This window comes from Prionailurus viverrinus, chromosome C1 (assembly GCF_022837055.1).
Source record: "Prionailurus viverrinus isolate Anna chromosome C1, UM_Priviv_1.0, whole genome shotgun sequence".
Taxonomy (NCBI): domain Eukaryota; kingdom Metazoa; phylum Chordata; class Mammalia; order Carnivora; family Felidae; genus Prionailurus; species Prionailurus viverrinus.
Window position 1 is genome coordinate 75,908,775 of NC_062568.1, and position 26,613 is coordinate 75,935,387.

Genomic DNA, 26,613 nt, shown 5'->3' on the forward strand with positions numbered 1-26,613 from the left:
CATAAGCTCTTTGGTAAGTGCAGCAGAGAAGTCCCTCCAGCAGAGAATATGATCTAAAGTACTGAATCTGGTCTGCTACAGGCAAATCGGTAACGTCAAAAAAGAAATGTTCCCCCTCTAAAATCTGGTTTAGAGCAACGATTCTTAAATTTTAGGTCTGCAATCACCAGTGATCCACTAGTGATAAGTCTTGCGCATGCATCATGCATGCTTCAAGTTTAAAAATAACTCATCTAAGGCATTCATTTTTTAAATAAATATTATAGACAGAGTACAAGACCTAGACACCCCTTTATAGGCTTACCATCAAAATTATTGCAGTTTGACTTCTAATTCTGGAGATAGTTTCCCAGAGAACATCTGTGGGCTTTTTTTCTTGGTTGGTTGGTTGGTTGGTTTTACTTATGAAAGTAGTAGCCCTCTGCCCAATCATACATGGAAAGCTACTAGTCTAAAACATAATATATGCAATTTAAGGTTAAAAGCATTAAAGTCTACTGTCTTTGTCTTTGCCTAAGTTAATGAACCCTTTCAATTCAACCTAGCCAATCATTTTCTGTTTCTTCACACTGAGCTCAGGAATAATAAAACAGTGGCTCCTGGGTGTTTTTAAGTTTGATCTAACAATCCCTGCTTTTTCTTTAAATAAATAGTAACCTCAACTTGTTTTTGAGCATTTCATCATAAGGGAAAGAATTTCCACAAAGGATTTTTCCAGAAACCTGACAGGACATCTATAACTCCATCTTTTAAGTCCTGGATTCAAATATTGAATGCTACTTGACCATGCATTGAGCCATAAGTAACTCAGGTTTGTAAATCTCATCAGATTAGCAATGTGGCTCTGGCAGTCTCTCAAAGATGGACTGATCTGTGCTCAGTAGTAATCTTTGCTTTTCTTTGACTACTCCCAGAATACTGAAAAAGGTATATCTTTTGAATATACTATATGCTCTTAAAAGAAAACAAGTTATGAAGCACTCATTTAAAATTTTTTTCTTAAAAGTTTCCTTAAATATTTTTTCATATTGCACTGACAAACTGATACAAAGTATATACTGATGTTTAGTATATTAAGTAATCAATGAGCCTTATAATCCTGTATTAATCCTTTATGTGTTGATCTTTTTGTTTCCCCTAGGAAATACTGAACGATAAAGAAATGCCATCGGGAATCAAAGACACTGAAGTTTGGAAGGGGCACTTGGGAAGAGTTATGGGTGCCCTGTAATATCCACCACCAAAATTATGTGGTCCTGGTCTCCGAAGAATGCAACAAATTCTTTGTCAAATATGCTATAAACAGAGGGAAGGATGATCAGTTGGGCAATCACTTATTATTCAACATTCACACAGCTGTGTCATTTCCTGTTGGCTAAAGGGTGAGAGCTCAGTCTACACAGCAGCAGTAAATCATATTAGCAGTCAGCATTAATGAGGAAAAACAAGACCAAATTCTGCAACTTGACTGGAGTACTCTCACCAAACAGACTACACAGCTTCCTGCAATGCCCTTGACCGGGCAATCAGCCATAATTTTAAAAGGAAATAAAGAAAAAGATTGCCTTCCAAGAGAACAAATTCTTCCCAGATAACAAGTTCAATTCACTGAATTTTGTGAACCTTCTTTCCTCAATTCCTCTTTCCAAAAAAAAAAAAAAAAAGCCTTATATTTTGTTGATGTTACATAAGGCAGCTGAGTGACTGTCCCAAAGAGACAACTGTGGAAGTGGCACCCTTCAGAATAGTGTAGTACATCCTGCCCTTATTTTTATATTGAACTTCATGTTTTTGAAGCTATTGCATCCCCAGCATTTTATTAAATTCTCAAAGAGAATGCCCATGGCTCATGTCCCTATTTTCTGACGTGACGTCTAGGAAGGCATCCTGCATGTTTTCTTGTTTTTTATATCATCCCTCTGCTCCATTGATGATGCCTTTGAGAGACCTGTGCTTTCTCCTCAAGGTGGACTTGCTCCTTCAAACACTTCTGCTGGAATCTGCAGAGAGGCAGCAACCATGAATAAACAATTAGGAGCAGGCCTTCCATTATTCCACCATGAGCTGAGATCTCTATAAATGCCCTGAACCTGAAAAGGGGGGTGTCTGTAGTGCGTTTCTAAAGAAGAATGTTTGAAAGTACAGGGCATGTGATTTTCTAAGCAGCCTTATTTTACATCTTGAAGGAGGCAGATGTCATCATCCTCTTGCAAGGATGAAACTGAGGGAAATAATTCAGTCAATATTTGCTCAAGGTCAGACAGTGCATTAGCATAACCTGGACCAAAACCCAAATTTCCTCACTTGTTGTCCAGTGCTCACATCAAGAACACGGAGTTATTGCTGATCATTTGATGCCAACCCTAGATGGCTGTTCTCTGTCAGTTAACCTCCTCTCCAGGCCTGGAACCAACCCTGTTTGTGTCAGATAAAATGTAGTTTCCATAGGAGGAGTGGCTTCCCCCTAGTAAATAAAGGGTTAACCACAAAGCAAAGAATTCTTTAGCTCAGACCTCTTAGGGCAATTGAATGTTGAATACACATGGTTTATTAACCAATGTATATTGAGGTGTTTGCTATTTTTTCTCTTCTCTTGAGCTTAGGGGGTTAAGTAGAGAAAGTAGAAAGTAATAGGAAGACAAACAGGAAGAATAAGAAAAAGCAGGACATTAAGTAATGTATGATCCCTAGATGGGGTTTCACATCTTCCAAACGATTGTTTTCTTAAGAAAAAGATTTTCAGGGGCGCCTGCGTGGCTCAGTTGGTTGAGCGTCCGACTTTGGCTCAGGGCATGATCTCGCAGTTCGTGGGTTCCAGACCCACATCGGGCTCCGTGCTGACAGCTTGGAGCCTGGAGCCTGCTTCGAATTCTATGTCTCCCTCTCTCTCTGCCCCTCCCCCACTCATTCTCTCTCTCTCTCTCTCTCTCTCTCTCTCTCTCTCTGTCAAAAATAAACATTTAAAAAAATTAAAAAAAAAACTTTCATTGGAGTCTAAAATTTTAGTCTTTTCTAGGTATCGTTTAGAGCTGAAAAACTCATTGAAGGTGAGAAGTTACATCGGAGTTTCACAGTGAAGTGCCAGGTGCAGACCTAAACCTGGAGTCATTCATTCATTCATTCATTCTTTCAAATAATCATGTCATTACCATGCTTCAAGCCCTCCTATATCTAACTACATAATACCTTTAGAATAAAATCCAACTTCTATCATTACATCTCCATTCTTTTTTTTTTAATTTTTTAATGTTTAATTTTTTAGAGTGTGTGCAAGGTAGGGAAGAGCAGAAAGAGATGGAGACACAGTATCCAAAGCAGGCTCCAGGCTCTGAGCTGTCACCACAGCTCATGAACTGAGCTGTGAGATCATGACCTGAACCGAAGTTGGACGCTCAACCGACTGAGCCACCCAGACTCCAAGGCCCAATTGTTTGTTTAGTTCTTGCCTGCTCTTCTCTGCTCTGCTACCTATCTTCTCCCTCCTTCAGGGACCCCAATCCTTCTAGCCCTCCTTCTGTTCCTCATACCCACCCAACTCTGCCTGTGTGTGACCTGTTCACTCTCTGTTCCCTTGCCTTCCAATAGACCGTTTCATTGCTGATTTGTTCTCATCATCAAAGACTCAACCTCCTTAGAGAGGCATTGCCAGGCCACTGGGTCTAATCCCTATCTACTATAGTTTAACATGCCATCCTGTTTTTTCTTCAAAGAGCTTAGCACATGCATTCTTATTTATGTACTTGCTTCCTTATTTATTGTCTGTCTCTGGTTTGGAATGTGTACTCTGTAAGAGCAGCAAACAGGCCTGACTTGTTTACTGTTATTTACAGCTCCTAGAAATGTGCCTGGAATATAGCAGGTGCTTAATAAATATTTGTTTAACTAAATACTAAATGAATTTTTTTTAATATTGAGTATCTATTACACACTCAGCACTAGATATCCCAAGAAGTAAAGCAAAGAGTTCTTGCTCTAATGAGATTCAGAGACTGGTAACTTCAGGCAGTTGGTTTTCTACTCTATTACACAGCCATTAAATTTCACTCCGAAACTGGCAGATTCCTGGAGATTCAGGTCACCTGATTTCCAAAAATAGTTATCCACTATGATTTTAGATTATTCACTGGTAAAGTGATTATGCCTCTCATTTTGCCTGGGATAGACCCTGTTTACAGTTTCTGTTCTGACATAATCATTAGTAGTACTCTCTTTTGCTCTCAAAAGTGCCCAGCTTATATGACAAATTACATAGCTATCCTATTCATTGTCAGCCAAAAACTAATACTTCATAATTATTGCTAGTTAGAGTGGTTTAACCACATAGACTACATCAATTCAGTAATGTGGAAGATCAAATCATAGCTCTAGAAAAGGGCAACTTCTTAAGTTAAAAATCTGAGGGAAAAAAAAGGTGGGGGTGGATCTATTCTCCCAGTTCCAATTAGTGAGTCCACTAATGAGGCCAGTATTTCCCAAGATATGTTCAATAATTCTAAGACGTGTAAATAAGAGTTACATGCAAAATATAAAATAGATTGGAGATTCTTTACTGTGCCAGAAACTATTCTGCAAAATTCGCTTGCATTTCCTCATCATTACTATTAAGATTCCTATTTTACAGACAATGAAATTGAGGCTTAGAGAGGTTGAATAAGGTCACCCAGATACACTTCTTTGTGTCCTCCTGCCCCCAACCATAGTGCCCATTGCTTTTCAAATGAACTAGCAAATAATTTGATAAAAGTTTCCCGTACTGAAGTAGATTTTGGAAAAGCTGGGTTAAACTATGTTAAGTAGGCTACTTTTCCCTAGAACGTTTTAGAGTCTGTAACATGTCAAAGTGCTTGGCGCATCTTCAGGGATTGATATGGGCACAGTGTCTCCACTACTCATTGGGACACAGGACACTTTTTGTGAGGAGCATTTAAAGTTCTGCAGAGGAAACTTTGGCCAATGCTGCTTTGGGAACCTGATTAGGGTCAGCTATCCCTTTCTCTGTGGTTTAGCCCAGCATGTATGTAAACACAAACCCACATGCTGGGTCTGAGTCACAGTCTTCCTTTGGGTTAGGGCACCATTTTCTCAGCTCTGAAAGGAAGACAAGACCATCCTTGGACCCATGAGGCTTCATGGTCTTAACATCCAATACTTATATCCGTGCTTCTAACCCCCTTTCTGTGTGCCTTTTCATTCCCCATACTGAACACTGTGGGTTTTCACCTCACCTTCTCCTTTATAAGCCTAGAAGTCTCCATAGGGATACCTATGAGATTTTTGGCCAATGTCCTTACTACAATTTTTTGTGTGGGGGGCGAGGGGAGAGAGAACGTGGGGAAGGGGAAAAGAGAGCGGGAGAGAGAGAATCTTAAGCAGGCTCCACCCCCAGCCCTGAGCCCAATGTGGGGCTCAACCTCATGAGTTCATGACCTGAGTGGAAATTAAGAGTCAGAGCGCTTAACCGACTGAGCCACCCAGGTGTCCCTGTCCTTACTAAAATTTAATATTTGAAATCTTTCCATTTGAAGCACAGATGAAGATGAGAAAAGAAGGACCTCTTATAGGGAAAAAAGAACAAATGCAAGGCCATTTTTACTCCTTTTTCAAACTTTTGGGGTGGGTGGGGAGACGGATGGATGTGAAGAAGAGGTGGGGAGGGAGCTGAAAGTCGTACCTGCATTTTCCAAGTAAGAATATTTGTGTTTTCTGGGTACAGCTGAAGTTGCTTTGATTCTAGGGAGGGGGAGGCTACAGATAGAGGAAATAAAGTCAGGATCAAATCCCCTCCTACCAAGTCTCCTCACTGCAAGAGGGGCAAGGGCTGCCTTGTGTGCTTGGGTCCCTAGTGCATTAGGGCTGAGTCTCTAACGGTGTTTGCACTGAGTTATAAGAATCTTCTTTTCTCTGTTTCCACCTCTTCTACCCACACCCCCAGACCTTTCTGCCTTCTCCTGAGTGACTGAAACTGACAGCTTTCAGAAACCAGTGTGTTGCTGTGACCCAGACAAGCCAGTTCCCGCTTCTGAAATAGCCTGGCTTAGCTATTGTTCCATGGCCTATATACGTGATACAAACCATTTCTTTCTTAAAAAAAAAAAAAAAAAAAAACACTTAACCCTTCCCAACCCAAGATTTGCCTCTTATGTTTTTAAACTATGTTTTAACTTGGGTGAGAAATGTTTTTGCTTTCATCAATGTTCATGAGGCTTATGGAAAGCAGCCCCTACTAAAACGTTTTAAAGAAATCCTACTAAAAATCAATATGCACAGATTCCCATTTCCCACCTCCTTCTGGACTTGTACCGTCCTATCCCTCGGCTAAGCAAGCTGGGATCTCCAAGTTGCCCTAGACTTAGTAGGGAAATAGATCCCGCACGGTCACCCTAGAGGGCGCACTGTTTACATTTTCCGCCTGTAACCAGACGGCGCTTGCTCCCGGGCTCCATAAAAGGGGAGGAGGCGGATCAGTTTCCTTCTCTCATTGAGAAAGAGGATTGGAAGGCCGGGCGTATAAAGCCGCGCACAGAGCGTGAAACAAAGCAGTCGGATCGGAATTGGACTTGGGAAGCGCGGTGTGGAGTCAGGCATAAAACTTGTTGGAGGGGAGTAACAAGCCTGCTCCTCTAGCCCCTCGTCTGCGCTGCGCTTCAGGAGTTCCCACCAGCTTTGCGTTTTATTTTTATATGTTTTTTATATAGAGAGAAATATATATATTTTTTTCCTCTTAAGAGACAATTCCTGTTCCAAGAGAAAATAAGGCAAGATCAATGAAGGAGAGAAGAGCCAGCCAGAAATTATCTAGTAAATCTATCATGGATCCTAATCAGAACGTGAAATGCAAGATAGTAGTGGTGGGAGACAGTCAGTGTGGGAAAACTGCGCTGCTGCATGTCTTCGCCAAAGACTGCTTCCCTGAGGTGAGTGTGGCCGGCGGAGGCTTGGAGGAGGGGGTCGGCCCTCGGGAACCCCCCCGTCTTGAGTTGGGCTTCTTGCTTTTCCTCCGTCACCCGATTTTCTTTTTTTAAGCAGTCTTTCTTACAACTTTCCCCCTGGCTAGACTGCCCGGAAAGGGAAAGTGAGCTGGAAGCGTGTAGGGGACGCATCTTCACATTCTATTAGCTTCTGAAACTTGTTCAGTCATGTGTGCGGAACCCTGGGTTGGGAGGTTTGGATCCTCAGGTCTTGGAGAGCAGGGTGGTGCGGGTGGTGAGTCAGGGGTTTCGGAAGGGGTCTTCGTGGTTAGTGTGTGATCTGGTGTGTGCGACATTATATATGTTTTTTTTTTTTTAATTGGGGAGTGAGGAAGCGATTTTCGGAGGGTGTTCTGCGGGTGTCGTACATTTTAGATAATCTCTTTGCCCTCTTCCCTTCCTCTGTCCATTTTGTTTGTCCAGAATTACGTCCCTACAGTGTTTGAGAATTACACGGCCAGTTTTGAAATCGACACACAAAGAATAGAATTGAGCCTGTGGGACACTTCGGGTAAGAGAGTCATCGGACCGCGTGGCCCTCGGGGCGGGTTTCCAGCAGCTCCAGGGCGCGCGGCGGGTCTCGCGACCCCGCGCGTGGCTCACTCCCAAGCACACAACCGCGCACCACCAGCGCACTCGGCGCCCCTGGGTTAACTTTGCCTCTTCCGTGGGATTCCCGCAGTCCCTGCTCGGTGAAAATTTTGTCCCTTCTGGGTGGGGGTGGGGGACGACAATGGGTAGGGAGGAATGGCAGCGGGGAGAGAAGGGCGCTGTGTGCCCGCTGGGTGACCCCGCCGTGGGAACTGCTTGTAGCCAGGTGGCCGGGGAGCGGCTGGGCCCAGGGTGGGGGTGGGGGTGTTATGCCGGAGTCGCCTGTGGGCGGCCAAGGTGGCCCGGTACTGGGGAGATGCGTGCGGCGCCTCAGAACTACCTGGCTCGCGACGGGCGCCCCTCCGGCATCTAACCTGATGGTTGTCGGAGAGGCTGGGAGCGCAGCGGTAGTAGTGGGAGGTGGGAGAAAATCCCTGAAGCGACGCAGTTACGTGTGTATTCAGCGCTTGGAGGGATTGTAATGTGAGCGCAAGCAACCGCGGCGCTCGTGACGCCTACTGCCAGGAATGCGCTGGTGGCGCGGGCAGCACCGGGCCGAGCGGTCGCCTGCCCTTGTCTCCCGCTGCCGGCCACCCGCGTAGCCTCGGCGCGAATCTGTAGGTCCGACACCCCCGCTAAGCCCCCAGTGATCACGCCGCCGCACGCACCCCCCACCCCCGGCCCTCGCCTTCCCTCCTGACCCCCGTTGCATCACCCTCTGCCAGCCTATAAGGCCGCGGGCAGCACAATTCGCCTTTGACCTTCCTGTCTAGTTGAATTATTGGCGTCGTGGTAAATTATTTTCAAGGGTCTGGGGTTCAAGGGCGGGTTATCGCCTCCTACGCGCCCACCCACCTACCTGGCGCGCGGTGGTAGAGAGGGCCGGGTACCACGCGGTGGGGAGGCTCCCAGCGCGTGGCTATTAGGGGTTTGGGCTGGGTCAAGCTTGGTGAGGGCGGGAGGCTCGACCTGGAATCACCGGCTGGCACCGGTTCCCGCCCACCCCCAGCAGTGCGGGCGGGGGTGAGAGGGAGGAGTACCGTTTCCCAGAAGGGTGACACCTCTGGAGGAGGAGGAGCCACCGGGAAGGCCGTTGAAGGTCCCCGCGCTTAGTTCTGGGAGCTTAGCGGGGAGTTGGGCTGCTGCGGGCAAACCGAGCCAAATCCCGGGTGAAACTAGCTTGGAGGAGCGCACAAGTGCCAACACGCAAGCGTTGCGGTCAGGCAGGGAGGCCCCAGAGGTGGACCTGAGCCCAGCTGGGAGTGGCCTCGTGGAGGTGCTTCTGGACTGTGCGAGCTTCACGCAGCCCTCGGTTTTAACCTCTGGAGGCCCCGAGGGACTCAGGGGATTAAAGAACACGAGGAAAATACCAGACTGACAGGGTCGCCAGAGGCAGTCCGTGCACAAAGGCAAAGGAGAAGTCTCGCACGAGCGCCTCTCACGGCCGGTGCCAGATGCTCCTAGTGTTGCAGTGAGAAGCACTGATTCTGTTACCCCCTGGAGAGGCAGGCTCTTCCTCAAGCTTGGCCAAGGAGAGCAGAACCAGAACCTCACCCTGTACTGTATCGGGGTGTGCACACGGTCTCACAACTATGGGGAAGGTGTTGATAGAATTTCAGTGTTTTCTTATTTCAATAGCTCCTATTATCAGAATTGTTACATAGCCTAGTATTTAATAGGCTCGGATTCCCAGACATATCATGATATTTGTTATACCTAGAGTGCGGTACCGCTGGTATGGTACCGGTAATTAGCATCGGTACTTACCCTCCTCCCCCAATCTCTTTGGACCTAATGCATGATAAGAATTCTTTAGTGTTGGGGTCTGTAAATCTGATCTCGTCCTTGATAAAAACCTGTGTTTAGATCTTAGCTACTGGTTACCAGGGCTTTTTGTGTGCAAATCTCTACCTCCCTGAGCCTCATTTCATCATCTGAAAAGATACAGAGCTAGACAATGTGCAGGGTCTCTCCCAGCTGTATACTTCTTGGCCTTAGTATGCCAGACAGGCAAGTCTTTTTGTTTCCCAGGACGTTGGTTGCCTTCAGCTCTTAGTCTCAATGGATCTGGCACCCGTTGCTGGGGTTTTCACCACCTACAAAGCAAGCCAGGTTCTGAACACAGCCACTGCTTCCTAGTGGAGTTAGGAAGGAGGGAGGAGGCATGGCTGGGCCTACAGGAATGCAGGGTTATGCCTCCCCTGTGTCATGCTCCATGAGTCACAGGACCACCAATGGAGATTTTAGATTAGGCGACCAAAGAGCTAAAGTGACTTTTTTTTTTTTAGGGAAGAAAAGGCACATGGTTTTTTCAAATGCTAGAAAACAAACAAAATGTGGTCAGTTTATAGTTGAGGCTATGCTTCCCATGTGCAGATAAATAACACTTCAGATATCCTCAAATATTTAATCCAAACTCAATAGTTTGTACACCCTATGATGATGCTACACATGTAGCACGCCTTGCACACAGTAGTCACCCAGGAAAATCTGTTAAATGAACAAATGAATAATTGTATGCATAGTTTCCAAGGAGATAAGATTCCCTGACGTTCATTACCACTGAATTACCTGTGCGCAAAGAATGGCAACTTTATAAACACTGCCTTTCATCAGATTAAAGATAATCACCTGAAATGAAGTCTGAAATAAAATAATCACTTTTATTTTTATTTAACGTAACAAAAACTATGCATGTTTAACTCAAACATAAAGGTTTGAAAAAACCGTGATTAAGAAAACATCACACTGCAGAATTAGCCAGTAATGAAATCTTAGTTGAAATTTAGATTTATACAAATGGAAAAAAAAGGGACAAGGGTATTATTTAGAATCCTGTTATGTTGTTTGTGAAGTGAAATGTTAACTAAGCATAGCCACCAAGTACTGGTTAAATTCTACGAAATAGATTATTTTCACCTAAAATGGTTTATCATTCACGAGCGAAAGGCATCTAACAAGAGCCACTTCATCAGCGGCTCATCATATCAAATTCCGAACATTTTTCTACTTCATCTCAAGATTTTTGTGACAAATTTCCAAACAGGATTATTTTTTGACAAATATTTGACATTTTCTTTGCCCACTAGGACATTTGTTTAGTTCAGGTTGTGAAAATAATTGCATATGCCTGATGCATTCTGGTATTTATTTTTTCCAACTGCTATCGATCAGTTTAACTCTGGAGAGAACATTCAAGCCCAAGACTCTAAAGTCCTAAATGCCAGATTTTTCCCCCCTTCTGGAACTTTGTGAAAGTTAAAGATTAATAGGAAAAATGAGGTATACCTAACTTCTGTTACGTAGAAAGCAGTTCTCTTTGCTGACTTCTGTACTTGGACAGCTTCTCATAAGGGGTCTCCTTCCCCCGCCCAGCAGTCATGGAATTATGCATAGGCAAAAGGGCCAATTTGGGTAGAGGAAAGAACATCAAATGGAATTAGAATATGTGGGACCTCTTTGCACCAAGAGAAGAGAATTCTTTCCCACTTTTTGAGGCACAGTAACTTGACAGTTCTTTCCATTCCCTCACCACCTCTCTCTCTGTCTCTTTCTGTCCCTCTCCCTCCCTCCATCCCTTCCTTCTTTCTTCCTTTCCTTACCTACCATGAATAGGCTTTCTGTTAAGCCTTAGAGATGCAGTATTATTATACAGTCCTGCTCCTAAGAGTCATAGAACCCTGGTAGGGCAGGGAGTGGGGAAAAGGAAGCTCTCCCTGCGTGATTATTAGTGTAGCTAATATTCAACCTATGTTGAGCTAATTTTGTCAGGTTCTTGAACTCAAGTCCACTGTTCCACCTGGTTGCAGTGTATTTCCCTTGTCAGGCATCACTAGTGCTGATACATCCTTTGGATCCTCCTCAGGTAGGAAACACTTTCTTCCTCCCACCCTCAGTGCACACCCCAATTAGAGCAACCACAAATGGCAATTTGCCAGCTGCTTGAAGTTATTCCAGCACCCCCCCACCCCCCCCCCACCCCCCCGGCCAGGAAACAAAACCTTTTAAACAATGCCACCATAAATTCTCTAAAAGAGGGGATTTTTAAAGGTAGTCTTTGGATGCCGGTCCATCCTTAATTGATTTTAATGAGAAAAACTCCCTTTTCATTGATAAGACGAGTATTTGTGTTAATAGTTGCAGAAATGCTCTGAATGATTCTCAAATTCACTCATTGAGTTTCTGCAAAACACTGGGTAATGGTTTCAACATTTTGAAGTGGTAAGTGAGACCAAAGTAGTTCTAATATCTTGAATGTGAATGTTCTAATATCAGAATGTGCCACATTTGCCAAACACGGAGGCAGTTTGTAGCATGAAGCCAAATGCCTCCTAATAATGGAAACTCAGCCATTTGAGGATCACCATATCTTTTCCTAAGTGATTTGATTGCAGTGTAATTTCAGCACACGCAATTTAGGGAGTAATAATCGTTCATGCCAGCTTTTAACCAATGCACGTTAATGTCCACTTTATTTAAGGCATGTTATTACTTATAAACTACTCAATTCAGCTGCTAAAATTCCTCTACAATAACTGTGCCATTGCCTCATGAACACTGTTTTGAATCTTGTCATGATGCAAGCTGCTTTTAGTCCATGAGTGCTAAAGTTAGCACTTCCTGTATTAGTTTTTAGCAGAGTAACAGAAAATATAGTTTTCTTTAATTTTTAGACTTATAGGACAAAGGAAGAAAGAGAAATCTTAATTACTTCTGGCCTGACTTTGAGGACATACTCCTCTACAAACACAAGTCAATGCATATTGTATTTGTACCTTATACATCACATTTGAAAAATGGTTTTTGTGACAAGCACTGTACTGAAATATTGCTTTACAGAGAAAGAAGTGTTGCAGCAATGTTGGGGATTAGTATGTATTTAGTTCAGAAAAGCAGCTTCAAAATAAATAGTTCATTGGTCCCTTTTCTTGTGATTTGACATGTAAATTAACATAGAAAGGCAAGACTTACAGAAATGATTATAAAACCAGTAACTCCTTTTTAGGGTACTCTGTGTGCAGGAATTCTGGTAGAGGCTGTGGGAGCAAGGGAGGGTATATTGCAAAGCAGTTCCTGCCCGCAAGGTAGTAATGGCCTCCTCCTTGGTACTGCAGTCCTTGTTTATAGGAGGGTGAATCTAAAGGTTTGAAAGCTAGATTCACCTCCCAGCAAAAAGATCCAAAGAGTAATTGAGGGCCATGGGGCCAGCCCAAGCCCCCTGACTCATTCTCACTCATTCTCACTGAAGCCCACCACAATTCCATCCTTATCTCTAGAAGTTGACTCAATTCTTAAGAAGTCTTTAACATCCCTCCCACTTGGAAACATGCCTACACTTAAGGGCTATCAGTGAAAACAAGATTCTGAAAGTTGAAGAATTCTCACTTAACTTGACCTTGTGAGAGAAAGGGAGAGAGAGAATTTACAAAGAAGCCAAAGAAGCACGAGGACTTGTGATGTGAATATCAAGGGACGAATTGCAGAAAACCAGTTAGATCATAAGGTGGTAATGATCCCTACTAGCTTAGTGTTTCAAAACCAGGCTCAATGCAGTTTTCACACTGAAACTCTGTAAGAGATGTGGATTAAGGCAAAACAGAGAGCTCTGAATTTGTACGGTGATTTCCAATAAGCAATATATAAAACTACATTTGGAGATTTTTTCCACCATGTATTTTAAAAAAAGAGGTATAAATTCTCCTTCTAAGTCCTTATCTATCTCTAGACCTATTTTTAAATCTCATTTAGTCTGGTGTGTCCCCCCCTCCTCCCCCCCCCCCCCCCGATCTTGTTTCTTGCTAAGTTGCACATTTCGGTGAGATATCCAGTTTAGTTATTCTGATGCCACCTGAAATAGCCAGATATTTCCTCATTAATCCAGTTCCTGCATGTAGATATGACACCAAGGACCAGTAGTTTCTCCAATTAGCTCATTGGAGAGCTGGTGGCTATGCCTGCTGAACTGGTAGTACCTTAGCCATTTTCTGATGCCCTTTATATTTTTATTTGTTTTTTAAAAATGTTTATTCATTGAAAGAGAGAGCATGCATGCACAGGCATGAGCAGGGGAGGGGCAGAGATAGAGAGGAAAAGAGAGAATCCCAAGCAGGCTCTGCGCTGTCAGCACAGAAACCAACATGGGGCTTGATCTCACTAACTGTGAGATCATGACCCAAGCCTAAATCAAGAGTCTGACACTTAACAGACTGAGCCACCCAGGTGCCCCAGGTGCCCCTGATGCCCTTTAAACATCTTCTCAGTTACTATATATTGGCAACTTTACTCAGAGATGCCCATGACAAAACAGAAACTTCATTGACATGGATGGAGGGTAAGCTGCCTCAGAAGTTTTAGCAGGTGTTGTATACATTGGTTTTGAAAAATGAGCCTGATGACATAGCATGTGGCAAGGTGGACTTGCTCATGGGCCTCTCCTCCAAGGAATCACACACTTACGTATAATATAAAACACAAAATCTTCAATCTGTTACAGAATGATAATGTAATTTTTAAAATGCCTGTCTACCCTTATCCCTCAAGTTCTGTGACCTCCCATGGTTCTACTTTACATAAAGTATTTTTATTCTTCTATTTTTTAAGTATCTCAATAAGATTAGGAGTTTAAAGTTTAAGCTAAAGCTTAATGTAAAGCTCAAACATAGCAATCATTTCTACCTCTTTGACCTCTTCTCTAACTATGTAACTGCATTGTCCCCAGAAATTGAGAACATAGATTGTATTTTTGTAGCAACACAGAAATGCCCTCACATTTTCATAAAATCTGTTCATAATTCCTGTTAATCTGAACCTATAAAGAAATAAAGGAAATAGCCTCTCTGGGAATGTTTGCTGCATTTTTACAGGCATGGCGCTTATCCTTCAGACTCCTTGGGAAAATGAATTCAACAGAGTCTTGTACTGAGCCAGACACGAAAGTTCTGCCCAGACTTGATTCACATTCTTGAGATTATTGCTGACTTGAAGCTTTCACTCTGAGTAGAGACGGCATGAGGAAATGGAATCTGGTAATAATTGGGCAGATCATAGAGGCTCGCATGGTAGCTGCTCTCTGGTACAGATGTTCTCTTGCTAGTCACTAAAACTACCAAAAGTTAATATGTTTTCTCTGCCAAAATTATACAACATTCCAAATTTTACTGTTCTTGGTAGGGATTTCTTTTTGGGGAAGGGGAAGCTTTTCAATTTCAGGTTCAAGGAAAAGAGTATTTCAATTATGAAATATTCAACTAGAAGGGTTTGCAGTTCTCAAGCTCCTGTAAAGCCTCAGCGTTTGAACTGGTTTTGCAAAAGGTTCCATAAAGCCTCCCTTTTGGGCATGAATCTTCTTACATATACATTTAAGTATGTGCATATATGGTGTGTTCTATCTTTGTGCAAGGATGACTTAAGCAAGCAGGTATGTGTCTGCAGAATTAGTTTCTGGGTGAGGCATTTGGTGACTATTCTTGGGCTGGAAGTATTGCTGTCACCCAGAATTAATGATCCTGAAGACAAAGATGGTTAGACCTGAAGTTTCAAAAACGTTTTTGGAACTTTGCTGATGTTTGCCAAACTTGAACTCAAGAGAACCCCAAACATGCACTTATTCCAGTTTACCCAGAGCAACGCCCTCTGACTATATGGGGCAGGGGGGGGAGGGGGTGGGGGGGGGGAGTGGGCACATTTTACACATGGGCCGTGGTTGTTTCTTTACAATATAGAGTTTCCTGGAGTTTTCCTTTTGGTGTTCTGATAGGTGATTAGAAAGGACTTTGGAATGGTGCTGTGTGCTTAAGAGTTTCAGGTAGTGTAAGAGACGTGCAGCATGTGGAAATTCCCATATGCATGGAGACCATTTCACATGCTGAGAACGAGTTGTATTTGACAAGCAAAGCTTAGACTAACTGAATTAGGCCTGGGAACATTCCTGGATACTGGAGCACCTACCATATGTACCTCAGTACCTACCATGTATGGTGGTTCTAGTTCAGTACTTGACTACGTAATGATTGGCGCTCTTCTGTGTGCCATGTTCAGTTCTACACTTACCCTGGAAGCTTTTCACGTGCATCTTTTAAATCTATAGACTTTTTTTGTTTGTTTGTTTTGTTTTGTTTTGTTTTGTTTTGTTTTTGTTTTGTTTTGTTTTTTGGCCATTTGGCTAGCAGAATGTTTTAAGACTTTTCTGGAGGGATATATAGGAGTACGAGGCAGATACTGTCCATTTCATCAGCTTGCTTTCTGCTCCTCACTTTGGTGTCACTTCTGCCTGTCCATGTTGCTTGTCACTTCACAGGGGCATTCCTGGAATTCCTCTTCATTTCTCCTTGGCTGGAGAGTTATCCCCGGATGCCAGTGATTACACCCTGACTCTCCAGCTTTGCTTTTCTCACTTCCTTTGTGTAGTAGCATGGGCTTTATAGATAGGGAAGAATTCAAAGTGCTTAAACACAGAGTGAACACTGTCAAATCACACAGGATTTTTTTTTTTTAACTGAAGGTCCTGCTTCGCTGATGAATTGCTAGATTTTTCCCAGTAGAACAATTCTCTTATAATCCTGTATTGTCTTTTGTCTTTTTTTTTCTTTACTACAAAACAATAGAGACAGATTTTTCTATCCAAAAAAAGTTCTAACCTTACCCTAGCAAAAATTTAATGAAGAAATGGACTTTCTATTTTTAATGCCAAATCACTCTTGTAGTTCGTGGTTGGACAAATTACACCTATAAGTACTAAATGTGAGGATCAGTTTTACTACCACCTTTGGACACTTGTTGACCTAAAAGTACCGTTCATTAGCAAAAGTAGTAAGACAGGATCAAAGTGTTTTTCCTAATTGGGTCTTGTTAAAGCTCTTGAAAATCACCCTTCTATTTCATCCAGCAAGGAGCTTTACTTCCCATGAAAATCTTTACACACAAATGTATTTTCATTCAAAATACTAAACCAAATAAAAACAAAAGCAGAAACAAACTTCCATAAGAATTTGGTTTCAGTTGCACACTGTTTCATTTTCAGGCCTGGCCACTGTCTATATTTTGCAGATATATGGGCATACCCACTGAGCACAGAAGGCAGCTCACTTGAAAGTACTGAGCAAGACTGGGGCTCCTGGGTGGCCCAGTCGGTTGAGCATCCGACTTCAGCTCAGGTCATGATCTCACAGTCCATGAGTTCGAGCCCCACGGCAGGCTCTGTGCTGACAGCTCAGAGCCTGGAGCCTACTTCGGATTCTGTGTCTCCCTCTCTCTCTGCCTTTACCCTACTCATGCTCTGTCTCTCTGTCTCAGAAATAAAAACATTAAAAAAAAAAAAAAAAGAAAGAAAGTAGTGAGCAAGAATCTCCAGCTTTGACTGAGGGCTGAAGACAAAGCCAGATCCTCCTTGTGTCCATAAAAATGGGTGAGAGAGGCCAACCCAGGACACAACCGGAGGAAGGAGTATTCTCTGCGGTCACCTGGTGACCTAAATGCTGAAATCATTCCTCTGGAATTTACTGGTATTCCCGATGTTACTCTATTTTAGCACCTTTGTAATTCTCCGGTTGTCTTTCCTAAAGTTTGTATTTGGGAAAGATGGTCTTTGGGTCTTCCCATTGTTAACATAGAGAACTCTTAGTACAGGGAGACCAGTATACTCTCTGTTACATAGAATACTCTCATCCAGACATAGGTCATGTTCTGAAGGCACCTGGATATGCCTTTCATCCAATTCCAGTTGGCCTGACTGAGGCTGGAAAGTAGCCACAGTGAGATAGTTGTCTTTTGTAATGTGAGTGATTTCCAAGAAAGATCTCTGAGGCCCTGTTAGGGTCCTGGCCCTCAGAATTGTCAGACAGCTGTACTCTATGAATTTGGGGTCATGTCATATCTTACTAACTTGGAAGAGCAGAGGAAGTCTTTGTGTATGTGTCTGGTATTTGTATACCACTCTGTAATCTGGAATTTTCTGACAGTGCACTTTGAAAAAGATTTCCTAACTTTATTTACAGAGGAAGCTGAGTCAAAGTCTAACTTTGAACACAGAAATGAGAGAGGTTGAGATTGAACTTCACAAAACAAATACAGAAATAACCATTATACCTAGAAACAGTGATAAGCCATCTCATTTCTGATGCCTCTCAAAAATGTTTAAATTAGTGAGTTGTTTGTGAATTATTCTCTTGACCTTAAGTTTCTTCTAGTGGCTGAAAAAGCAGTCACAACTCATTTTCAGAGACAGTGCCGTTCCAGTGTGCCTTAATATCCAGTATGCCTTTAAAAGGACTTGATATTTTTTAACTCTAAACCCTTTAAGCTTTTGTAAAATGCCTTTCAGTTGTCAGTCTCTGTAACACCAGAGTCCTGATTCCAGATGTGTGTAGGGAGCTACTGCAGCTTGTGAAAAATTCTGGTTTAGATTTCTTCTTGGTTCCTAGAACGTTCCCTACTTCGTTGCTTGTAGACACAGCTGTCCTGGAGTTGTCACTGTCCATCCCGAAAGCAGCTATTGAAAAGGCCACAGAGTTCCTGGGGTTGCATAGTGAATACCAGATGCACCCTAACCACAGTAACTTCTAGGTCTCAAGAGCAGCCTCCTGAAGAATGTTGTTTTGATAGAATTGTAAAAGATTATTTTAAAAGGTTCTTTATAGTCTTTCTCTCCTCCTGACTTTGACTACCGAGGTTTTGATTTATCAGGGGACAACATGTCATGTTTTTCTGCTAGAAACTGAGAGTGATGTCAAAATGAAATTGGGTTTCAAAGAAACTTTGGTAGCTTAGATTTTCTTCTTCTCCTCTGGAGTCAAATACCTATATATGTAAAATGATTTTTCATGCTATGCTTGTAAAATGGTAGTATACTGAAAATGATTTTAAAAAATAAATAACATTGGCAAGCTGTATTTAATTTTATAGTCACACCATTGTACAATAATTGACTTCATGTAATTGCTCATCCTTTGGGATTCTAAAAGAAATAGAAATTCTTCTAAACAATGAGACATTTCTGTGGTTAAATTAATTGGCTGGCAACTTGAATCATTTGGGTGCCCTGGATTTAACTCAGGCCAAGACCCCTGCATCATGCCTCAGTGTCACTCTCAGAGATGGAACTGTGTAGAAAAGTGACATGACCAATATGGCATTTAGTACATTCTTCAGTTGTAACAGAAAGAGAGTCCACATAGGGTTTGGGGATAAGTTCAAGTAAGCAAGCGCACAAATCGGTGGCTCATCCAAATGTGTAACTGAGATAGGGTGACTCTGTGTTTACTGTAGCTCTCTTTTCGGAGCTGGCCCTTCCCTCCCTCCCCCACTCATCCCATCCGATTACCAGAGCGATCTTGAGGTCTTGTCTCTTTCCCAAGAAGTAGCTCCATTTACGGTGCTTGCTACCACTCAGCTTGTAATAGCAACAATACAACCATAACCATAGTTGAGACTTATCAGTCCCATACTAAATCCCAGTCATTGCCTGGGTTCATTTAATCCCAGGTGTAGGTATTGTTGTCATCTTCATTTTAGGATGAAGAATCAGAGACACAGAGCCCTAAATGTGCCTTGCCCCCCTCCTTCAGTGATGGAGGTAGATTTGCACCCCAGGCCACCTGACTCCTCATGCTTCTACTCTACACTTCACCCAGGTGCCTTCGGGGACCCTGAACCATACAGATTTCAGCTTAAAGTCCTTGCTCCTCCCCTTGAATTTAAGACAGATGCCAGTGATGCCTCCTTATCTTCTGGTAGAAATGAATATATTACCACTGGGCTGTTGCTTGTTTGCATTCTTCTCTAAGAATTTGAGAAGGTGGGAATAGAGCCATGTGATATTCAGGGGGTTTAACTCAAAAGGGTAGAGTTAATAGATGACAAATAAATGGGATTTTTGTCTGAAAATGTGTGTTTCTTTGTTTCTTCTCAGGTTCTCCTTACTATGACAACGTTCGGCCTCTCTCTTACCCAGATTCAGATGCCGTGCTGATTTGCTTTGACATCAGTAGACCAGAGACTCTGGACAGTGTGCTAAAAAAGGCAAGTGCTGGAGACAATGGCACAGTTCGGTGCTGGCCCATCTGTAAAACAGAGACGGGGGTTGGCCGGGGGAGCTCAAACACTCCAGTTAATACTTTGCTGCATATTTTGTAATTAAAATGCTGTAAACAACACTCTCATACTACAGCAGCGTTTCTACACACATATGTCAAAGTTTTGACCATGAACCTGCTTAAAGTTTTCTTTCATTTTAAGAAAGTACATGCCCTTTAAAGAGCTTCTGTCTTTACCCTTTGGGTGAAAATGGTGCAGCCAAAAATATTAATATTCGATTACTCTCAAGCATGTGTTTCTTTTTCCATCCTTCATTTCTCCTATAGATTGTGCCTTAGTTTACAGGTTTACATTTGACCTCAGTTCATATATTGAAATGAATGTAATAATAGCTGTTTTGATAAAGAAGCTGTGCTTTGGTTATGATGTTATTTATTAGAAATAGTACTGTTAAAGGAGGAGTGGAGGTGTGTTTTCAGACATTAGACAAGGTGAAGAGTGATCAGATAGGTATCAGAGAGTGATAAAAACAGTAGTTGTAAACATGCTATAGAGAACACATTTGGTTTCTGGAGGTTCATAGGTTCTGTAGGTGGAGAAGGGACCTGAGCAAGCTCCGGCTGGAACCCGGGGGAGGTCAGGAGGAAGGGAGCCTGTTGTAGGACAGATCATAATCATAAGTCCTAGGGAGGCCAGTGGGGGAGAGGAGTGTTTCTGGGCTGCCACCAACCTAGGACTAAGCCCCTGGCTGCTCACAGAAGGCATAGGCTTGTCCATGGATGAGCGTGTATTTGCCACTCTCTGTTTTCTCAGTCCTGGCCTGAGTGCTGTGAGGTTTCAGAGTCAGAGCCTTCTGTAGATCACCTGCCTCTTCTCCATGCACTAAGGCTACGACAAAGGCCGTGGTTGAGAGCAAGGTAATGTGTTTGTATTTTGTGTGTTTTTATTAGTTTACATTCCCCTATTATGTTTAACTGCTCATCTTGGATGTCATTATGAAATGAGGATTTGAAGGTGATTTATTCCCCCCCTCACCTCGGTCTCTTTACCGAACATGGCAAACACAGTTAGTTAGCTCAACGAAATAAGAATTTCTTGAAAGATCAAAGGCTCTTTTTACTCTTTTCAATTTTGAGTAATGTGTTATCTAACACAAATAATGCTAATGTTTGTCAGATTCAGGCAGGAATACACCTTTCCTATCTTCAGTGCTTGTAAACAATTGCTAGACATGCAGAAGGAAACCAAAGTCATTACACCGCTGAAGAACAACATAACGACATGTCTACCGCTTGTCTGTAGATCAAAGAGATTGCTTATTTACTGGAGTTTTTACTTGATGTAGTATCAGGTTGTGCATAATTTATGATCAAAAGCCTTGCTCTTATTTTATTTTGCTTTTGTCTTCTAAGACCTAATGAATAGTGACTTTGGCCTTAGAGATATTAATGAATGTGTTTTACATTTGTGTGAAGTTTAAGGCTCGTGATAACCCGTGAAGTGGTTTGTCTTGATTAATTGAGTCTTTAAGTCCTCGAATATCAAAGAGTTTAGAGTGACATAAAGCAGGATAGATCTTTTTTTCTTTTTCAATTCATCTTGCAGTTCGAACTCCAGTGTCATCTAGCAAATGGTAGATGCTTCTAAATAACTCTGGAAGGAAGGGAGGAGAGAAGGAGGGATTTGGCAGAAAAATTAGGCTCTTGTGGAAAGCATGTTTGTACCTTTTTGTCTGCCCAAAGTATACCTCTAGATATGGAGATGTCCCCTTTAGTGGTCTTTTAAATGACTCTGGTAGCATGTCCCTCTTATCTAGTATTATATACATGACTTTGTCAACCCTGCTCTTGGGTGGATTCCACAGCTATGTCTTTCTTTCTTTTTTTTTTTAATGTTTATTTATTTGTGTTTGTGTGTGAAAGGGAGAGAGAGAGAGGGAGACAGGGCGTGCGTGGAGGAGGAGCAGAGAGAGAGGGAGACACAGAATCTGAAGCAGGCTCCAGGCTCTGAGCTGTCAGCACAGAGCCCAACTCAGGCCTCAAACCCATGAACTGTGAGATCGTGACCTAAGCCAAAGTCGGATGCTTAACCGACTGAGCCACCCAGGCACCCCCACAGCTATGTTTTTTTTTTTTTTTTTTTTTTTTTTTTAAATGTTTTTATTTATTTTTGAGACAGAGAGAGACAGAGCATGAGCAGGGGAGGGGCAGAGAGAGAGGGAGACACAGAATCTGAAACGGGCTCCAGGCTCTGAGCTGTCAGCACAGAGCCCGACGCGGGGCTCGAACTCACAGACCGTGAGATCGTGACCTGAGCCGAAGTCGGACGCTTAACCGACTGAGCCACCCAGGTGCCCCCACAGCTATGTTTTAATCATCTTTGTAACAACCACAGTACTTAGTAGATCACTTAATGTGTACTTGTGTGTGTGGGCTGGGAGAGCCAGCCTGGTTCCTGATCTTGGCTTTCCATTCCCCCATCCCCAGGAGCCAGAGCTCTCCTGGGAACACTCTGAATCCCTGTCTCCCATCATGATGGTCATCTGAAGCTTGAGGAAATGAAACCACACAAAGTCAGCTGTTCACTCTTTAAGAGGACAACTGGAATTCCCTCCTAGGCATTTCTGGAGGCTCTAATAAGTCTTGTCAGGTCACGAAAACAGCTAGCCAAGTTGGACTAAATTGAAATATTAAACAACTTGTGCAATTTAAAACTAACTCAAGGGCATATCAGCTATAGGACCAGAGGCCTTCCCGATAGCCTAGAGATGGGCCTTTGTAAACTTCATGATCTGTGTTGATTCAGTCACTTGAATGGAAGTTCCTTAAAGGCAGGCCATTCTGTTTATTAACACCGTCTCCAGTCCCTGAAATCTCATTGGAAATGTTGGCACGTGGTGGCTGTTCAGCCTTTCTTGGTGGGATTTGTGAATGCATACCTGTGCTTGTGTTGGCTCTGCCTTATTCTCAACCTTCCAGGCTGGGAAGTACCATACCAGCTCAACATATCTGAGGATACAGTCATGTGTTAGAATATATAATTATTCCTAAGGCACTTTTATCCTTCAGAGATACCCCAATAATTAAGAAATTATTGGAGCTACCTTCTGACACCACCCAACAAGTTTCTTGCTTAGGGATAAGTAGTGAGTCACAGAGAGGGAGAAGAGATAATAACATACATAAGTGTTCCTTAATGAATCCACTTTAAAAAGTAGTAAAACTTAATAATCTACTCGAAAGATACAGGCAAGTTTGCTTCTTCATCTGACGTGACATTTCCTTTCAAATGTTCTTTTTGAGTCTCCATTTCCAACGTCCGCCAGTGGAGGAATTGTTTGCTGATATATGGATGCCGGCACTATGCTAATTTTTCATCTTGTTTCTCTCTTCCCACACCCTCAGTGGAAAGGTGAAATCCAGGAGTTTTGCCCCAACACCAAAATGCTGCTGGTTGGCTGCAAATCTGACCTTCGGACAGATGTTAGTACATTAGTAGAGCTCTCAAATCACAGACAGACACCAGTGTCATATGATCAGGTATGTATGTTGTCAGTGTATAAATGTGGATTTCAAAAAGGATGACGAAAGTGGAACATCACTCATTATAAATAAAGGGAAAAGTAGCTGCTTTTCTAAAGGCTCCACCAGTAGTCAGCTCCAGGTTAAAAACCCTTGAGTAAGGTGCATTCTGAGACCCATGTGCCTGGATGGACCATCTGAAAACACGGAGGAAAGAGCTGGCGTTCTTTGTCCTGGTGCCTCCTACAGCGAGCATCTAAGCCCCTCATGACAGCTGATAGCTCAGACTGTGAAGACTGCAAAGTGATCTGGGGCAGGGTTCAGCTGAGATTTTGATGGTACCTTGATGCTGGACCCTCTCAAAAAGCGTTCCAATATTTGTTTGGTAGTTTACTTTATAAGGATTAGATAAGGATATGTGTGTGCATCAATAAGATGAGTTTGGAAAACATCTTTTAAAATGAGAAATGCTCTGTCATTCAGTAGGGTAATCACATGATATTTGGTTACTGAGTATATAAACAGTGGATCATATTCTACCCTTTGTATATCTCTGCAGCTCTTCCTGGGTTTAAAGTTAGATGGATCTAAGAGAAAATGTGGTCAAATCAGTAATACTCTGTGAGAGAGGTCATCTTACTTTACACTCAGCAGAACAATAAAATACTTAAGAAGGACATTGCCAGTAAAGTAGAACACTGCATAAAACTGTCTTTTAGAGATTCATCATTTCTGTGGGCATCTCCCCCAAGTATCTAGAAAGAATTTGTTTCAGAACTTCATTCTCTGAAAACTTAACAACCAGATTCTAAAGAGAGTTCATGTTGAAATAGCTAGAATTTTCCTTAGTATTCATCATTTTAAATACTGTAGTCATGTTTGTCTTACATGTGCAATTAATAAAAATCTAGTTACTTGAAGAAGTCATTTTGATGCACACATGCTTATTACTGTGTTCCCTGGTTGTCTGTCCGGTCCATGTTTAGAAATTCTGTATTTTGTGTTTCCCAAAGTTATAGGTCTCATAACAGTGTTATTCATTTCCTCAGTTTATTTTGGCCCTGAGACATAATCACATACATTTCAAATTTGATTCTAAATTCCACCCCTTACCCTTGTTTTTTATGCAGCCTATTGACTAGTTTTGAGCACCATTTAGACTCAAGAAAAATCAGGCTTTCACACCTCTGGGAAGTCAAGCACTGTCTACTGAGTGATGATAACTGAACATTTTAAGACCGAGTCTTGACTGCAAATATTTATGAAATAATATGTTATAATTTATTACAAAAGAATGCATTTTAAAAACTGGAGGGTTTTTTTGCAGCAACACTTGGAAAACACAGCTCACATATTTGAAATGTTTTGCAATGCATTATTATTCTGTGGTATTAGGAAGACACTTTATAACTTTCCCAAGGACTTATTGCTGATTGCAATCCATTCTTTTGCTTCTCAGGGGGCAAATATGGCCAAACAGATTGGAGCAGCCACTTACATTGAATGCTCAGCTTTACAGTCAGAAAATAGTGTCAGAGACATTTTTCACGTTGCCACCTTGGCATGTGTAAACAAGACAAATAAAAACGTTAAGCGGAACAAATCACAGAGGGCCACAAAGCGGATCTCACACATGCCCAGCAGACCAGAACTCTCTGCAGTTGCTACGGACTTACGAAAAGACAAAGCGAAGAGTTGCACTGTGATGTGAATCTCTGTCTTTAATGAGGACAAGGAAGTCTAGTGTAAAAAACACAAACAACAAAACAGAAAGGTGAAGTCTGAATGAAGCGCACAGCCAAAGTCACGTATTCTGGAGGCTTAGGAGGTGTTTGGAAAGATGCTCATCTTTTTGGAATCCTGTCCTTAGGTTCGGCATGTAGAACAGGCAGTTCAGTGAATACGTTGAAGAGTGTTGAAGTGTGACTTGAAAAATATGCCAAAAAAGAGAGATTCAAATGGGCTAGAAGTAGATAAAGAGGAACGAGAGGACCTCCAAGAAGAAGAATCACGTTCTGAATGGTGCTTGCGTTTTTGTTTTCTTTGTTACAATCTCTTCATGGATCTCTACTTTGATTTAATTTTTAAATGTTTTAATCTCCTTTACAAAAAGTATATATTAATATACCGTCCTCACTGGGGAACTGGCACTGTGACCTTAGCGTTTAGTTTTCTAGAGGATGTGATCTAATTTCCTCCTAGCTCATCATTAAAATGGAAATTGTATCAGGACCCATGGGATATCCAGAGGAAAAGTTTGTAAGGCTTTGAAATCTTGCCTTCCTGAAGATAGCTGAGCGAGATGGTTCTAAAGAAAGGCTTTTGGAGTCTTGCAAGATATGCAGACCAGCACTACAAAGATCAAATAGATCAAATAGAAAAAAGGTGTCCGTTTTTATGCAGTCTGATGGTTCTGTTCATCATTGTGATTGTCATTAAAAAGTGGTAAATTGCTCAATGTAATATTTTTGTGCGCTGTTTAGAAAAGAGGGTGTGTGATTTCTTTTGCCATCATTGATGAAAGTGCAAAGTCAAATGAGAGGTGTCTTGGTTTGACGTCATAAAATGATCCAAGGGGGGAAAATATCTAAAATGTAGGTACTCTTTTCACCTGAAGAGATAATGAAGGAATAGTAGCAGAAAGCACAGTTTGTGAGTAAAGCTGTCTGGAATTAAGTTACCAAAAGTACAAAGCAAAAGGCCTATTATTTTGGGATGAAGCTCCAAAGTTGACAGCATCTGATAACTCTTGGTTTATTTCACTTTCTTTAAAAGAACATCTCTAAGAGAAGGACCTTCTTACCTAAGCTTTAGAGAATCCTTAGAAGAAAAGTGTGATGTCAGTCCTGACACTACACTAGGGCAATTCCATAGAGCGATTGCTTACCCAGATTCCTCACTTAACCAGATTCAGCCAAGGCCGGTGTTCAATACTTGATTGCTGTTGTTAACGTAAAATAATCAGCATTTAAAATAGTTTACAGATATTTTTTGACCAGTTCCTTTTAGAACTTCTTTCAGAGGAGAAACCAGATCTGACCTGTTTATTGTTGGCGCTTGTTGAAAACGAGCTTTCTTTCCAGTGATAAAGCTTCATTTTTGAAGTGTTGAAGCTGTGCTCCCATTAAATTGTAGCAGAAGAGGAGATTAAGGTAATTACAACATTCAGTCCTTTGTCTTACAAGCACTTTGTTTTGTCTCTGCAAGAAAATACCATTCCAGTCATTTCCCACGAAATACAGACGTTTTACCAACATAATATGCTTTGATTGATGCAGCGTTATGCTTTGGGCAGTATTACAAAATAGCTGGCAAGTGCTTTCTGTATTTAAATATTGTAAAAAGAAAATAAGTTATAACTGTTATAAAGCAGAACTTGCGTTGCATTTTTTTAAATGTTGAAGTCACTTTGTATGTTTGTTTGGTCAATGTTTCCGCAGTATTTATTAAAACATACTTTTGTTTTTCTTTCAAATAAAAAAGTAACCATGTCTTTGTCTAAA

At 42.0% G+C, this 26,613-nt stretch overlaps 1 protein-coding gene and 1 long non-coding RNA gene across 2 annotated transcripts in view; one reads left to right on the top strand and one right to left on the bottom strand.

Annotated features, from left to right (window-relative positions):
- The window catches only part of LOC125172994 (uncharacterized), a 24,751-nt gene extending 16,212 nt beyond the window's left edge, over nucleotides 1–8,539 (bottom strand). The window contains exon 1 of the long non-coding RNA XR_007154888.1: nucleotides 8,419–8,539. This is a non-coding gene — a long non-coding RNA (uncharacterized LOC125172994). The remainder of the gene's footprint in view (nucleotides 1–8,418) is intronic.
- Nucleotides 6,512–26,613, top strand: RND3 (Rho family GTPase 3). Its single transcript, XM_047871711.1, has 5 exons — nucleotides 6,512–6,914; nucleotides 7,392–7,479; nucleotides 19,465–19,574; nucleotides 22,994–23,128; nucleotides 24,570–26,613. The coding sequence occupies exons 1-5, from the start codon at nucleotides 6,765–6,767 to the stop codon at nucleotides 24,819–24,821; spliced, it is 735 nt and encodes a 244-aa protein (XP_047727667.1). The 5' UTR covers nucleotides 6,512–6,764; the 3' UTR covers nucleotides 24,822–26,613.

Bases quoted from the DNA above. Each gene is read 5' to 3' on its own strand.
- RND3 (XM_047871711.1), top strand. From the start codon at position 6,765: ATGAAGGAGAGAAGAGCCAGCCAGAAATTATCTAGTAAATCTATCATG. The intron at 6,915-7,391 runs GTGAGTGTGGCC...TTGTTTGTCCAG, and splicing joins CCAAAGACTGCTTCCCTGAG to AATTACGTCCCTACAGTGTT. The intron at 19,575-22,993 runs GCAAGTGCTGGA...CCACACCCTCAG, and splicing joins TGGACAGTGTGCTAAAAAAG to TGGAAAGGTGAAATCCAGGA.